At 43.6% G+C, this 16335-nt stretch overlaps 1 protein-coding gene and 1 long non-coding RNA gene across 2 annotated transcripts in view; both read right to left on the bottom strand.

The window, feature by feature from the left end:
- Positions 1-16335, bottom strand: part of LOC123971893 — an 86612-nt gene that overhangs the window by 64326 nt on the left and 5951 nt on the right. The gene's annotated exons all lie outside the window — the stretch shown is intronic.
- On the bottom strand, positions 1031-12764 carry LOC123971890 (ras-specific guanine nucleotide-releasing factor RalGPS2-like). The gene is made up of 13 exons (XM_046050940.1): positions 12740-12764; positions 10656-10793; positions 9983-10073; positions 9705-9772; positions 9476-9614; positions 9131-9282; positions 8996-9050; positions 8331-8408; positions 7230-7335; positions 6232-6324; positions 5297-5402; positions 4845-4936; positions 1031-4701 (listed from the first exon to the last, which is right to left on the bottom strand). The coding sequence occupies exons 1-13, from the start codon at positions 12747-12749 to the stop codon at positions 4672-4674; spliced, it is 1158 nt and encodes a 385-aa protein (XP_045906896.1). The 5' UTR covers positions 12750-12764; the 3' UTR covers positions 1031-4671.

The following is a 16335-nucleotide window of genomic DNA, read 5'->3' as shown; positions in this document are numbered from 1 at the left end:
CGCGTAACAAGATAGAATAAATAACTAAAATACGTACTTTACCACTGTGGTTCCCTTTTTTTATTTTTTAACTTGCGACCCCTTAAAACAAAGCTTTGTCTAACTATCTATATGCATGTCAACATATTATGACCAGTCAAAGGCAGACTATTCCTTTTCAGTCTTCTTTCTCTTATTACAAAAAAGTAGGCCTAGTAGAAGCCTAACAATGTATTTTATTCTGTAATTCACGAGAAAAGTAGCAGTTATTTTCTGCTTTCTTCTCCTGTTCAAATCCCACAACCCCACAGATTTATCTTGCAACACCTTTGTCTAATCTGATATTTAACTAATGAGTTTTTGTTTAAAATACAAATGAGTAAAAAAACAAAACACCAGTAGCCCCTTAAAAATTGTACTCAACAGGAAAAAACAAAACATTGTTACATATTATGTTTACTAAATAAATCTAGTTTATGTGGCAAAAATGTGAAATTACAAAAGTAATGTTTCCTTCACTTGCTGGCTGGCCAATCAATCTAAATGAACCCACAGCTGTTCATTTCGTTAGTAGTAAAAAAACATCTGTACTGTGATGGATGTGACTGTAACTGCAGCCTAGTGAAGTAATGCTTCATTATGATAAATTACTGACTGAAAAAAAACAAGCCGACACAATTACTGTAACTGGACTTAATGTTGGTACTTTGTTAGCCAATTTCAAGAATCTACATTTTTGGATAATATTTTGGGAAAAGGAGCAATACTAATAAAGAAAGTAAGCTGACTCTGCAGGAGAAATCCCCTCTGGCAACTTTCATCAAGAGTTACAGTAGCTCTCTGTCATCCCTAGTGCTCTGCAACAACTTAAAAAGCGGCTTGAAAAATGCTGGAACTGATTATCAGTCTTCGAGTAGTATTGAGCCATGTAATGCAACCGTGGTTCAATATACACTCACAAGCACTCATCAGTCCACTCATTCCTAGCCCCTCCATATCCCACATTCACAATCGCACACAATCTTCCCCAGAACAATGAGTATGAAACTGATTTGTGGAGTAAAAAAGGGCAGAGTGTTTATTTGTTCTCATATTTCACACCAATCAGCGCATCACTCAGCAGTGAGGTCACCGCGCTCGCCACAGTCATGACACGGGCAGACAAAGTTAGACACACACAGAGCCAGGTAAAAGGTGAAGGTCAAAGGTCATTTATACATCACCGTCGTCACCTCCTCGAACTTGAACGACGCTTGTTGATGTCCTTGGTAAACAGTGAGTGATGCCTGTCCAGCGCACAGGCGGCACAGATTCACATTGATTCTACTTCACCACTGAATCGGAGGACAAACACATTGTGTAACCACACCGGAAACACTTTTTCTCGTAGAAATCCTTCGTCTCGACTGTCATGACCACTAAAAAGAATTAATTCAAAAGAAAGATCCACACAAAACAGTTGATACAGGGTAAAAGTGTGCATTTGTAGACAGTATGAGCAATTTAAAGGAAACAACATGATCTCTCACCACAGGAAGGGGGAATTTTCAAGCACGGCATCAAGTTTCTTTGTAATAACCAAAAATCATCTTAAATGAGGAGCGCCTGCCATTTGAATTTTCCACTCTCATCCCAAAAGAGATGTTCATGGGGTCATTATGTTACTAGTGATTGGCCTTGAAATTCAAGAAACGAGTCGACAAAATCCCACAATACATCCCCAACTGAAACATGTGTTTCCGGTATTGACCATACACTGTACAGAAACGATAAAAATGAAAATCTTGTAAACTCAGATTACAGTGTGGAAAAACTCAGCATGATCTGGGAACAATTGTTAAACCCAAATTGATTTAAACAACCCCCCCAGACTACTTAGATATAAAACTGTAACTCAGGAATCCCCCCAAATGGTTAATTTGACTTTCTTGGTTCTCAATTAACGTCAGATAAATAGATAGAAGAGAAATGTGATGGGGATGCTGTCTGTCTGCTTCGTGTTATTTACATCTCAGCTACTTCTGTTTACAGCCTTTTCTTCTGAGTTTTTGAGACAGCATCAATTCTTGTGTAACTGCAGCAACTTGTCGGTATATTTGAAGTGACGGCAGATTCAGCTCGTCTGAATATTTAAGTGAAGACCGACCACCATATGTCGATAGACACAGGTAAAAGGGTCTCTATATCCCCCCAAACTCTGCCTCACCAGTCCACTTATTTCATTCACAGATCCTCTTTGTCCCCAGCAGTGATGGCAGCCTCGAGGGACTGGCTCGAATTACTATGTTTTTAAAAAAGAAAAAAGTAGAGAAGTACGCACAGGCTAACAAATGCACTCACACACTTACAGTAACTGCAGAATTACATACGCCCGTCTTTGGCATCCTCATTCATTCTTCCACAGGCTCATCTGCTACCATCTCTCCTTTAGTTAATATACAAAAAGGACTGAACTTCTCTATATGGGCACTAAATCTCAGTTTGCTGTTGTTCGCCTGACCTGTATATTGTGTTGAGGACAGTTTTAACACCTCTATCGACTGGATAGTGGCACGGAGAAAGGGGCTCACTGAAGCACATTAGAAGGTGCTGCGAGCACAGATGTGTTCACCTCTCCATCCTAACTCTGAGCTTATTAATATACCCTATTGATGGCCTGGACATTAGTTTCCAAACACTGTAACACATTTCCTAAGGTTTAAAGAGTAGGAGCATTAAAGTGATTGCGGCTTTAGGCAAAAGATTGTGTAAACATACAATGTAAACAGATGTTCTAAGAAGGTGGATTAGAATTTAATGAATATAACTGAGCGAAAAGCATTGTCATCTCATTCGTCCTGATCAGGTTTGTTCATTTGGATGCAATTTGCTCCCAGCCAAAAAAACAAACACATAGCAATAGTCTATTTGTGGCGCTCTTAAACATGCCAGTGCATCTGATTCCGCTGCAGCTTCCTAACGTCTCTTCAATCTGAAGACAAAAACGGTGATGTTACAGCACTTGGCACTAATTATAACCTAGGGGCTTGTGCTATTTCAAATCAGATGTAATACGGTTAGGGCCTAAAATTGAGCTGAGTCCTGGTTAACAGAATAAGGGGCATAAAAAATAAAATAAAAATAAATAGAAAAAATAAAATAAAATTCACATGTGCATAATATATTCAAAATAACTGCTCCAAAACAAGAGAGAAAAACAAAAACCACAAAAATGCTAACATTCAAATGTAACAGACAAAGCTACAATGACGTGCAATCATCTACTACATGGTAATACTGTGAACTGCACCATCCCCCCCCCCCCCTCCCCCTCAAAAAGGACAAAAATAAAACAACTAACAATACAAAACAACAATATCAACAAATAAGATTTAAAATAGACTCTGTATGGCTCCAGGTAGCTTTGAATGTCTGCTCCACACCAGAGGCTCTAACCATATTAAGCAACAAGAAGAGAGGAGATCGAATCCTGCGTTATGAGTTCTTGCTGCTCTCTCTCTCGGACTCTTTCACAGTTTCATGTCTTTAGTGTTTAGTATGTTTGTGAGTCTGGTGAACCAAGCGTCATTTTTCTGAGCTGACGGCAGCCGACAGAGAGCGGACACAACACTGGAGAACGCAAAAATACAGGCTTGTAAAAAGGAGTAACTCTCGTCTAGCCATCCGTGAACACGTCTTAGCTTAAGATTCTGGGATTATCGTACCTATGTGGAACACAGACAAGATTCCTATCATTTAAGCAAACATTCACCCTCCCACTCCCCCGCCCCTCCCGATCCACAATAGGGCTGGCTTAGTTCTGTAATAAAAACTAGACACATTCAGGAAGTGTGTGAATTGTTCCTGCTGGAATTGATTGCGAATCAGAGCCCTTAACGTTTATGACAATGTTATCAAATAGGCCTGTGTGTGTGTGTGTGTGTGTGTGTGTGTGTGTGTGTGTGTGTGTGTGTGTGTGTGTGTGTGTGTGTGTTTCATGTAAATAATCCTGTGACTCCAAGCCAACTCAAGTGAATGAAGAGACCAACAACTGAAAGAGTGAGTAAGTAAAAGAAAAAAAAAATAAAAAAAAATAAAGTGTTCTTCAAACCCTCCAAAGTCCAGTGGGTAAGTCAGATGTGAGTGTGTGTGTGTGTGTGTTGTGATTGTGTGTCCAGCCGATTTAAAAGGTGGGAATCTTGCATTCAAGCATTGCGGGGGACACAAATAAAAATAGTTAACCCCTTTAAAGAAGAAGAAGAAGGAGAGGGTTATTACTGTCCATCCAAAGGACAGTCTGCCTGCGAGAGAGGAAAGGAGAGGTCGCATGGATCCACTGAAGTGTTGAAAGGTAAAAAAAAAAAAAGACACAGAGCAAATGGGAGACGAGCGCAGTGGTGCAGGTCCTTAATTCAGTAGTCAGTACATCCGACATCCACTTTTAACCACACACACACATTTTTCTCTGACATATGCAAGCACACACACGCAACACACACACACACACTCTCTCTCTCTCTCTCTCTCTGGGTACTGGTTAAGGCAGTGGTGGCAGGTGAGGCTGCAGTGAGGCCAGGGGCTAGAATCGGAGAATCAGCGGTCAGGGCTCATGGCAGTGAAAGCTCCCACTACTGAGTCACAACTCCTCCTCATCCTCCTCGTCTGTGTCCTCATCCCTCTCTCCTTTGCTCAATCACACTCCTCAGCATCAGGTCACTCGAATGACATCAGATTGGCTGGCACCTGTGGAAAAAAAGGTATGTGAAATGTAAGGCACAGAGTGTGTGTGTGTGTGTGTGTGTGTGTGTGTGTGTGTGTGTGTGTGTGTGTGTGTGTGTGTGTGTGTGTGTGTGTGGGCGCGCGCAAGTGTTTCTGCGGCTCCATACCTGTTGCCTATTGCTCTGACAGGCAGCACTCAGATGTTTGAACCACAGCAAAGCGTTCATTCTGTTCCCTGCCTGGTACTTGTAGGTGTTACCTAGGCGACAGAGACAAACAGCGTGAGATGCCAAGTCTCTCTTTTCCACCAGTTTCTCCCAGCACTCTGGAAAGATGGCTGAAGCCTCACTTGACTTTGGCCCGCCCATTAAAATAAAAACAAAGCCACAGCGGAAAAGTTCAGGACAGAGGCAAGTGAAATGTGCGTGTCTGTGTGTGTGAACATGAAATATGCTAGATATTTAGATATGACTAGGATGCAGTCACAAACTTAAGCTGACAGTTTGATCAGGTGTTTGGTGAGATGGACACAATCTGAACTTGTGCGTGTGTGAATGTGCACAGGTTCAGAGAGATGACTTTATGACTCTGTTTTGCTTGGGGGTGGGGGGGCACTCACCGTGCTCGGAGTCTGTCAGCAAGAAGACATCAGGATGCTCAGGATCGTCAGCCATCATGGCCATTAGACCCACCACACACACGCTCTTACTGGAGGTCGACTTGAACTGGGCAGAGGACAAGTGGAAACACGGTTCATTTTCTTTCTCATGATGACTCTGTTGCCTTTGAATGCTACTTTAAAATAAAGGTTAGCACAAGCTGTGTGTGTGTTGCCTGTGAGCCTGCATGTGCACACCACAAGGGTCTCATTAGCCTGTGAGTGACACATAGGATTGCAGTGATGTCATTGGTCTCATTATTCAATGAGTGCTACCATCTGTCATCATCCCCCCCCAATGCACCAGAGCCCATCCAGTCCGCACCACACACACACTTTCTTTGAGTTCTTATTGTCCCTTACCTACGCTCTCCTAGCTCATGTAGTTTCAGTAAACGTTCCTGTCAAACTCTTCACACACAAACCCAACACCTGGCCAGATACTCTGAACACGCTCCGCTTGTTTTTTAATTAAGTAAAAAAATGTGCAGCTTTTTTTCCCCCTCTGCATCTTTTCCTGTGCATACAATGTAAAAAAACACATGAAGAGGAATCAAGTGTTTCTCCACTTAGTTCATTCTCTAGCTAAACCTTCTCAGAGTGAGCAAGTAATGGTTATCATGTGTCGTCTCCTTGTAAAACAGAGTGTGTTTTGGGGTCATTTGGTGCATTTACTCTCAACTTCTATCAACAACTGCAGTTCACCTGGAAGAGGTCTGAGACTTCCAGGTGTCTTGGTGCTGTTAATGTCCTCACCTCGCTAAACAAACAAATATCCTGATTTTTTTTTTGAAACAACAAATATTTCGTCTGCTGAAATAAATCTGTAGCATCACTACTGCCAATGTTCAACAGAGGATACCGGATGGACCAGTGTTGCTGTTTGTGTGACGTACATGTTTTCTCTCAGTGGCCTTCAGGGACTTGGCAGGGTAGTAGTAGAGCTGGGCTCCGCAAAGAGCGACCCAGTATTTGGTCCATGACGCCACCTGGAGGCACAAAAGTGAAATCTAATAGTCAACTCCACTTCAGCCTGATGCTACAGAACTTCAGATTCTTCAATCAGATTCTTATAAAGAATAAACTCACAGACCTTTACTGGGACAGATAAAGAGACAAAATCAGCAAGTTAGAGACAGAGAGATGAATCCCATGGAAGAAGACTGCATCGTTTGGGCAAATAAAAAGTCTTTACTTGTATGTGCTTGGTTGGATTAATGGAGGATAAGTGTGCAAAATTGGCATCTTGTTCAATAAACACTGGAAGATTTTAAGACTAATACAAGGAAAATAAAAATGTTATTACATGAAGGAAAGGCATGTGAAAGAAAAAGGGACCAAGTGAACCCACTAATTAATACTCCTGGGGTGGAGAGATTTCGCCTGACTACGTGGCCAGATTGGGAAACATTTTATAGACCATGTCAATCTTATAAATAACTCACATTGGCTGTGATAGGTTTAAGTTACTTTGACTTCATAAAGAGCTCCAGATTTATTTCTAGCCAAAACAGAAAAAGGATAAAACGTGTTTTGGGGAAGAGTTTCTCATTATCTGAATTGAGGATCTAAAGACAGAGGGTGTCATACACTGTACAGATTGTAAAGCCCCTTGAGGCAAATTTGTGATATTGGGCCATATATATATATATATATATATATATATATATATATATATATAAACTATTCGAATTGCAATGAGCGCAAGGAACAGACAGAAACACACAGAAACAGAGATGTTCTGCAGATTAAGGAGTCTCTGAGGTCCTATCTTCGCTCTGCAGACAGCCTTTATAGCCCATCTGCTCCTGTATAGTGAGTAAGTATATGTGTATGAACAGTATATGGGCACATGCAAGTGTATGGTTATATATGAGTGCGTGTGGGTTCTCACGGTTGGTTTCTTGCCCTCCTTGAGCACAGTCTTCCGCCTCAGCACCCCCTGCACTGTGACTGCTCCGGGATACAAGTGAACTGCAAGCTCCTCTGACTCGGCAGAGCTACAACAGGACAAAGACAAACATTACAAGCTATATACGCAAACAAACACACAGGAAAGCATGCACGCACACATACCAGATCAACTCAAGAGATGAACTAGTAGTAAAGGCAGACGCAATCTGCAAAGCCACCTTCAACTCTGCCTCAGTAAAGTACTTTGATTTTAAAACTGCATCTATTTCTGTCTTGCTTTCACAGAATTGAGCTTCACAGATATGAATCTTAACACTGGTATCTGCAGAAGGAAGAGCAGAGACGGACAAGGTGGTGTGCAGATTGTGTCTGTCTGGAGGATCAGAGCAGGAAGCCCAGTGCAGGAGCCCAGTGAAGCCTGGTGGAAAGAGAAAGAGAAAGAGAAAGAGAAAGAGAAAGAGAAAGAGAAAGAGAAAGAGAAAGAGAGAGAGAGAGAGAGAGAGAGAGAGAGAGAGAGAGAGAGAGAGAGAGAGAGAGAGAGAGAGAGAGAGACCCATCCCTAACCACAAGACACACTTAATATGCAAAGTCCATGAGAATTGGCTTTAATAATCCCGAAAAGTCTGTTCCTCTCTACCTCAGGAATGAGGATGTAACAGTTTGTTTCCAGTGACACATGGAAACTCATTTTTCGCTCCAAGCTGTGAAATATCTTGGAAACTTATCACAAGAAGAAGTCTAGGTGGACTATGAGCTCTATGTGACTGTGTGAGTGTCAGGCAGACATGCAAGAAATTTAAGAAAGCAAAAGGTAGATTACAGACTGATGGTAAGCAGCAAAAGATGAACAATCATGACCCCATACAGATCCTTTGCCCTTCACCTGGTTCGTGATCTCACACAACACACACACACACACACACACACACACACACACACACAAACGATTCCCACCACATGATTATCCCAGCACTACACACACTCTAAGCACCAGCACACAGCAGCCTCTGGCAGGGCCTGAGGGGCGTGAAGTGAGGATAAGAGAGGGTTTGGTTGAGGTCTGGTTGGTTCCGGTGTGTACCTGCTGGGCCTCAGGACTCCTCTGTAGGGGATGCGGGCCACACGGGTCACTGGGCCCAGAGAGTGATAGAACCGAGTCCTGTTCAGAATAGGATAAGACAGGATAGAATAGGGGGGCACGTGACACTGTTAAGGCTGTGCGGGCTGTTTTTTTTTGTTGTTTTTGTTTTTCCCTTCAAACTGCATGGGTTAGAACTGGATGGAGGAGCAGTTATTTGGTTAGATAAGTTACTGATGAATGTGTGTTCACAGGGTCATTCAATAGTTTGAAGAAATGGTGTTTTGGAAAGAAGGTTAAGATGATTTTCAGGCCAGTTGATTCTTGAGCTGTGAATCTTTATTTCAGAACTAGTGAGTGTGGGCACTTGTTGGCACAGTGGGACTACTGGTTTGGGGATTAAATATTAAGCATACAATTCAGGCTGCTGGAGAAGCAGAAGCATCTGGGAGCAGCGGTGGAGGGATGAGGCACGACAGCCCTGGCTGCAAGTATAAGGGAGGCCCGGCATGGCACTTGTGTGTTGGGTTTTAATGGCAGATCATTTCGCATAGCTGCGTCTTGAGGCCAGAGCTCTGAAAATTATACAATCACATCTGGGATGAAGGGAATTTTATGATCTTACATGTGGATGGGATGAAAAAGCACAGCAGACGTATTAACCTTACCTCTCAAACGCTGGCCAAGACACCTCTTCACTGAGCTCAGAGCCCTCGCTGCTCCCTGTAAACACATCCACAAACGGTATCATTGAAGATGCAAACTGTGTGTCGTGGTAATAAATACACATGTGTACGTCATACCAAGTGAAATACCGCTGGACAGAGTCGAGCTCTCGGCTTGGCCCCTGGTGGGACTGTGGCTCTCCATCACACTGTCGTCCAACAGGTGGCGAGAACCGGCGTTGGGGAACGTCGCACTTTTAAACTCTACTGTGTTCATCTTATGGATGAAACTATGTGGACGCAGAACACAGCAGACAGCAGGGACAGAAAGATAAGGAGAGAACGAAAAAGAAACAGGTTAGTATTTTTTGTTTTATAAATTTTGTATGATTTTCAGACCATCATCTATGAAAGGATTAATTCATTATTGAATGGTGACAATTTTGTTTTTCTCCCCGACACAAAATAAAAACTAAAACTGACTTGTAACCCAGGCTGTGGCACTTCCTGTGTCCGTACGGCAGCAGGTTCCTGGGGGAGGGCGGCGTGGCCGGGACTTTGGCTCCTTCAGCTGCTACCGTACATTTACGGCCACAGAGAGGAGATGCTGACGCTTCCTGGCCTGTAAGGGAAGGACACATTTATAGACAAGGAAGAATGTAAAGAAAAGGGAGATGATAAACATGTTTGCTACATTTAACAACCAACTTACCGACAAGATCCTCTTTGGAGGCGTTTGCTCGTGGTGTGCTGGTGCCTGGCTCAATCTTCTGTGACAACCTAAATAAACAAGTGTTAAATCCGTCAGTTCAATATCATCCTCTACTCCTCTCTCATCACAATAAGTAATTATTATGAAGATGGAATGTTTTTAAAAAGACGAGCACAATGCCCAGCAAAAAACTAAGAAACAAAATGTTCTTCAGAAATTATGAGGCGAAAGCAGTTGCTGCTTTTATCTACAGCTTATTATTAGGTTTTGTTTCTTACTTGTAATTGTCGTCCTCCACAAACTTCTGCAGCTCCTCAATATACCTGACTGAGTTGAGATACTTCTGTACATGAGGCAACACTGGTATATCTGAAAGAGGGAAGATAATGACAAACATTACAAGAGATATACGTGTTCTTGTGATCCCATGTTACTAAAACTGCCAACATATCTAGGCTATAAAGTATGTCTGGAGTGAGGACAATTTACTAATAATGTGAAACTTCATCCATTATTACAGGAAATTGTCCTCCAGAGAGCTCAAGCGCAGGTCAGCTACAAAGCAGCAGCCAGACTGTTGCTAGGTAATAGCTCATGGAGAGGAAAAAAAATACTGTGCAAGTATGCTGTAGCACTCTTCAACCCAGGGATACATAATTTCTATTCCGTGTAAAAACTACTTGTGAGTCTACAAGTCATTCGCTAGAGGATCTGTAATAAAAAGCAAGAACAGCTACAGACTTCCCTCCAGCATTTATACTGACTCCTTCCTCTGTGTTCCACGTAAAGGACTTAATCAAATCTCAGAGTACAGTACAGACTTAGGAGTTTAGTTGCTGCTGACATGATACTTTAGCTATGTGGAAGTTGGCCTTGATCCTGTAGTTTTTCCTACCCATATACCACATACTGCCATCCCATGAATGTGTCGCGGCGTGTATCTGAACTCACCGTAGGTGCAGGATCTCTGCAGGTCCGATATGATTCTGAGAATGTTGTTCATCAGGTTTGATCTCTGTTCGTTCTCCAGTATGCTGCCCGTGGAGGGGTAGGCTGAGTCTATGTACGTCAGATCAGACAGGTACATCCCTGAAATAAAGCAGCAGGCAGAAGAGAATGCAACACGTTACATCAAAGCAGGAGAAACACACAACCCTCCTTCCCTCACGCTCTCATCCTTTAGTGAGGACAGCGTCCCTCTGTTGGAAGTGTTATTTTAAACACCAGTGGGGAATACAAGGCTTCTCCTGCCCGCTCATTAGAAAGCCAACACGTAGACACAAACAAGGCTGGACATCGTAACAGGGCCAGATTTCCTTGGGTGCATGATGCAAGTGAATTTATTGGTGTGAACACCAGCTGGTAATCGTAGAGTGCTTGAGTGATATGACAGACAGGAATAAGAACTCTGCATAAACTGTCCTATTTGCATATACTTTGCTCAAGTTTCAAACAGAGAGCGAAGCGAGTGCCTTGAGTGGATGACTAATCTTCTCTTCAGCCTTTCCAACTCAAGGCCACCCCTCTCTCCCTCCCAGGCTCCCTCACTCTTTGCCTGTTTTTGGCAGACTTGGAGCAGAGCTGAGATTTTCAGCCTCTCATTACATAAATATTAACATTAAGAGACAGACCCAGAAGCAGCTTCCCACATTGTGGAAATGGAGATTAACAAACTTCAGTGAACTGATGGTGTGCCTTTCCTTACATTCTCCTCTTTCCTCCTCCTCTCTCCCTCTCTTGCTCAATGTTTCTTTCACACGCCAGCGTCGAGATTGAGTGCAGATGTAAGAAAAGTTATCACACAGTAGACTACATGACCCCCCCCCCCACACACACACACACACACACACACACACACACTTCCCCCGCACACACACACAATTTCCTTGGAAAATAGTGTTATATTCACAGATGCGTGCAAATACACATGTAGCACTGAGCATGCTAAATACAGATGTACAAATAAGCAACAACTGCAGGACCACATCCAGTAGGTAAAAAGCACAAAACCTCGTCTTCAGGATACCATGCACAAACACAAACACAACACCATCTGATTAGAATCAGGGAGAGGGATGGGGGCTGTGAGCAGGAGTAGTAGTTCACAAGTGTTTGGAGACACAGCTGTAAGGGGGAAAGTGAGAGATGGCGAGGAAGAGGAGGATGAGAGGGATTCTGAAGGCTTAACCGCTGTGGATGCTCTTCTGAGAGCATGTCAGAGATAACCGCAGTTAGTCATGCATAAATCCATCCTGCCTGGGACGCCCACAGACAGTTGCATGCTCATGTAAGGACCTGTGGTGTGTGTTTACATACAGCAAAACGTATGTCAGAGTATCAAGTTAGAAAACTAAGGGTAGGAGGGGAGAAGTGTAAAGTAAGGAGAAAACTCCATTTTTCTATCTGCTATTTCAGCACACATGCAAAAATAAACATCTGTCTGTGTCTCACAAACCTAAAAGACATCAAAAGTAAATGACAGCGTTTATAAGGAGCAAGCAAAGACCGGACAAGCTCAAATTACACCTGGAGCAAGGATTTTGTTTTATCTGCCTTCCTTTTTCTCCTGCCCTTACAGCTGAAGCTCTACAGGAAGCTGCACAGAAACCTCAGCAGCATTACAATCAGCTCTTCTCGCCGCTAAAGGAGAAAGTGAAAGGGGAGGGGAATTGTGGGTTGTAATGAAAGAAGAAGAGGTCAAAGCAGCTCGCGTCTGTGCCTTAGACTCAGCAAGAACACTTCTGGATTCAAACAGGTCTTCTTTTCTTTCACTCGACTCTGTCCTTCTATATAAAGACCCATGAAGGTCACTGTTGAGGATGGGAAACTCAATGAGGCAGCCCTGTTATTCTCCTTTTTTTGTCTTTTTTTCCCCCATCAGGGTGACATCAGAGGCAGGCTGGGCCACTCCCCCAAAAAACAGAGAGAGGGAGGGGAAAAAAAGGCAATCTCCAACTCCCACACCCTCATCCCCCTCCCCCCCTCTCTTCCTCCTTCCCTTCCCTCTGCTAGTCTCCCCCATCCTTTGTGAAAACCTGAAGGCATCAGTCGTCATAGCTCAGTCTGCTCAGTCTCGGTCTGAAGTGGACGGCTATTGAACCATGCCCCAGCCCGAGCACCAGGACAGCTGAGTCCACAGGGAGGAGCACATCTTTGGGGAAGCGGGGCCTTGGCAAAAAAAAAAAAAAAAAAAAGATATACAGATAGTTTCAGCTGCAGGACAGAACAATTGAGTGGAGGGGAGCGCCTCAGAAGACTGGGACAAAGAGAGAGATGAGTCCTGAGCACTGCAGCTCGGTGAAGACACAACACAACACACACGTGAAACTATAACTGCAGGAAACACACTCCCAGCTTCTGGTAACAAGAAAAGGTAAATGTTGCCCGACTTCATTCTGTTTCCAAGTTTGTTTCTAGAGTGTGTATGTCAGCATGTCTGTGTGTGTGTGTGTGTGTGTGTGTGTGTGTGTGTGTGTCTGGGCAGCTGTGAAGTCTCTTGTTGAGAAGTTGGAGAGGTTAGGACGTTTCGTGACTGGAGGCTCCGGCTGCAGACAGAAACATTTAGCAACGCTCCTTTGGCTTTCCTCTGCAGTCCGAGGCCTGAGATAGGCTGTGTACAGCATGCTGACAACTGCATTGTGTGCATACATTCATGTGACCTATATGAGAGCAAGTAAGGGATGCTAAGGGCATGTAGGATAAAGGAGTGTAATTATATGCCTAGGTGCAAGGCTATCAGAAAACAGCGTCAATGAAGAAAGGTAATGCTCCACTTACACCACGCCACAAACACCAAACTTTTCATAAACTTTTGTGGTACGGAAACAAATTTGTATGTATGGTGTTTTGTGATTTTGGCATTTCTGTTGTGTAGAGGATACATTTTAACTGAATATAACTAATATCCTTAAATAATGACAAGCTTTTCAGTCATCAGTGTCTCAGTGTTTTCTTTCAGATGTAATACTCCAGACTGCTAAACTTCCTCCAAACTGTACACCAAGCATCTAAGTTAAAGAGAGAGAACAGAAAAAATAGTGAAGAGAAAGAAAAGTAGGGCATTCCAGCAAAACACTTGAGGGAGGCTGATCTGATCAGATGGAGAGATTTGATCCCTGGAGCCAGGCTTGTTTATTTTTTCTTGGCTTTTGGTTCCCTAATACAGCACCGTGTGAGCCTGGCCTATAACTGGGTTGCAGGGGTGGAGCGGAGTCAACCTGGTGGTTTCAGGGTTAGATCAATAATATTACACCTAATGAGGCAGTGACATGTCTCTCTGCACATGTGTCTCCTTGTTCCATTTGGGGGTCATGAGATCATATGTTGAGATGCACAGAAAATCCATTGTAGTTTGTGAAGTCCTTAAAAGTTAACTTACTGTTTTTTGGGAGAATACAAGTTCCCTGCGTTAAGGGAGGAAAAGTGATGATGCAGTGTAATCCAACTAACCACATCCTCTATCAAATACACTTCAGTCACAACCTTGCCATGGTAGCAAAAGCTTTGAACACTAACAACATCAATCTGGTGCACTTCCACATCACATCAACTCGCAATTATCTTCAAATGTTTTCACTTAGGTCCTGGTGGAATCTGAGGAAAAGATTCTGTTCACTACAAAGCCACATCTGTGAATACTGTAAAGGTCCATGAGAGAGAGGACAGTGGAGAGCGCGCACACACACACACACACACGTGAAAAAAAACACACACTCTGAGCTTCACAAAACCTTAGCTTGAAGTAAAAGGCTAAAATGAGGGAATGGCAAAACGCTAAGAAAACTAAGAGCTTCCCTGTTTTTCCCGGTAGAGTAATAAATCATAATATCAATACCTCTAATAACTCAGCCTGGAAAAGAAAAAAAAAGGACAATAAAATAGATAAAGAGAAGGAGGGAGCAGCTGTCTGAGAAATATCCAGAACATTCCGTGCTGAAGCGGCAGCGCTTGGCCCTCGGGTTCACCTGAAACGCGGGTGCATGGGGAACAGGCCTGGGGGAAGGCTTTAAATAGGTCATTACAACCAATCCACACATAAACTAACCATTCTCTTAACCCTCCCCCCGGACTATAAATCACAGAGTATCTGTTTGATGTCCTTCCTATTTAAAGTTTTTAAAACTCCCAGGACAAGCCAATAAAAAGTGGTCAGGTAGTGCATGGCAGGCTGTCAGACCCAGTTAACCAGTTAAACAGTTATGTTGTAACGCAGCAGGATATTGATAGCTCACTCAAGCAGTACCACGGGTTTCTTATGGGGGGGGGGGGGGGGGGGGGGGGGGGGGGGGGGGGGGGGGGGGGGGGTGTAAAGGGCACGTGGCTAATCATGTCTCTCTATTTGACCCGAGGCTGCTTATAGATCCTTCACAGACACAGATGTTTCACGGACAGCTCCGCTGATCTTATCAGCAAAACACATACAGAAGCAGAAACAGACACACAAAACACGACTCTGTGCTGGTCACATGCGGTTAAATCCAACCGCAGCTAGTGGACAACAACTGTGGGGAAAGAAAAAAAGAAAAGAGCCAAGGGTGTAGCAAAAGTCTCTAGCTGCTGCGTGACAGTCATTTAGAAATCCCCCTAATGAGCGCTTTGACACAGCTGAACGGACAGGTCACCTTAGGGAGGAAGAGGTCAGCCAGGAGGTCGGGGCAAACAGACAAGAGAAGTGGAGGCATGTAAGTAAGTAGAGCCAATACAGAAATTAGTGTTTAATGCTGTGTGTGTGCGCGTCTGTGTGTGTGAGAATTTATGTGTTCTTCCTTGCTGATTCAACTAATAGAAAACATGTGCAGTCAAAGGTATGAGCTTAAGGTGAAGTGTGACTCAGAGGAGAAATAAAACCTAAACGGAGTAATAGTAGGCTTCTCCTAACATCTGAAAACTTACACCATCCGGCCAAACAAACGTTTATATAAATGCTGTAACATTTTTAATATCCCCTCCCCTCCTTGCTCTCCTCTCTCCCCTTACCCTCCTCCAGCTCTTTTCTGGCTCTTTTCTGACACTTGAAACCTTGGCAGCAGCATGTGTTTGTTTCAAAGCCAAGTGTCGCTTTTTACGAGTTTAATTTAATTAGAGAGAAAAGCCACCTGAGTGGGCAAGGTAACAGCTAATCCGTCAGCCCGGGTAATGAATGACTGAGGCAGGCACTGGTTTAAAGATGACAACTGCTGGGATTTTGTTATGCATAGATTAATATCAACCCTGCACATATCATCAGTGCGTACAAGGAGAGTTGTGTTTGTTGGTTTGTTTGTTGCGATGGAAGTGGTAGGGTTAGAGGATGAGTGCCATGGAGTGATGGAGGAGGGTGTTGGGTAGTTGAGAGCTCTGACAAAGTGAGACAGATGGAGAGGTCAGCCTTATATGAACTCGTCCCCCTGGATTACCCCTGAACATAAGAACAGCGCGTTTGTATATTATGTGCGTGTTGTGCAAAAAGAGGAAGAGGGGGAACATGTTTTCCGCAAAGACCGACTGACTACCAGGGTATGTGGGGTGGACGGGTTGGGGTTGAGGGGGCGGGTGGGGTAGAGGAAGGGTGGGGTTGCACTCTAATCCCACATATAGACCTCTGACCCCAACATCAGCCCACATGTTTAGAGTTTGACTACAGAAGAAGGAA

Source organism: Micropterus dolomieu, linkage group LG06 (assembly GCF_021292245.1).
Source record: "Micropterus dolomieu isolate WLL.071019.BEF.003 ecotype Adirondacks linkage group LG06, ASM2129224v1, whole genome shotgun sequence".
Classification (NCBI taxonomy): Eukaryota; Metazoa; Chordata; class Actinopteri; order Centrarchiformes; family Centrarchidae; genus Micropterus; species Micropterus dolomieu.
This window is presented reverse-complemented; position numbering and strand designations above follow the sequence as displayed.

What these genes read in the sequence shown, in the direction of transcription:
- LOC123971890 (XM_046050940.1), bottom strand. An exon ending in CTCCAAAGAGGATCTTGTCG is followed by an intron (nt 9,615 to 9,704) that starts GTAAGTTGGTTG and finishes CTTCCCTTACAG; the next exon opens with GCCAGGAAGCGTCAGCATCT. An exon ending in TCTTGGCCAGCGTTTGAGAG is followed by an intron (nt 8,409 to 8,995) that starts GTAAGGTTAATA and finishes TATTCTGAACAG; the next exon opens with GACTCGGTTCTATCACTCTC.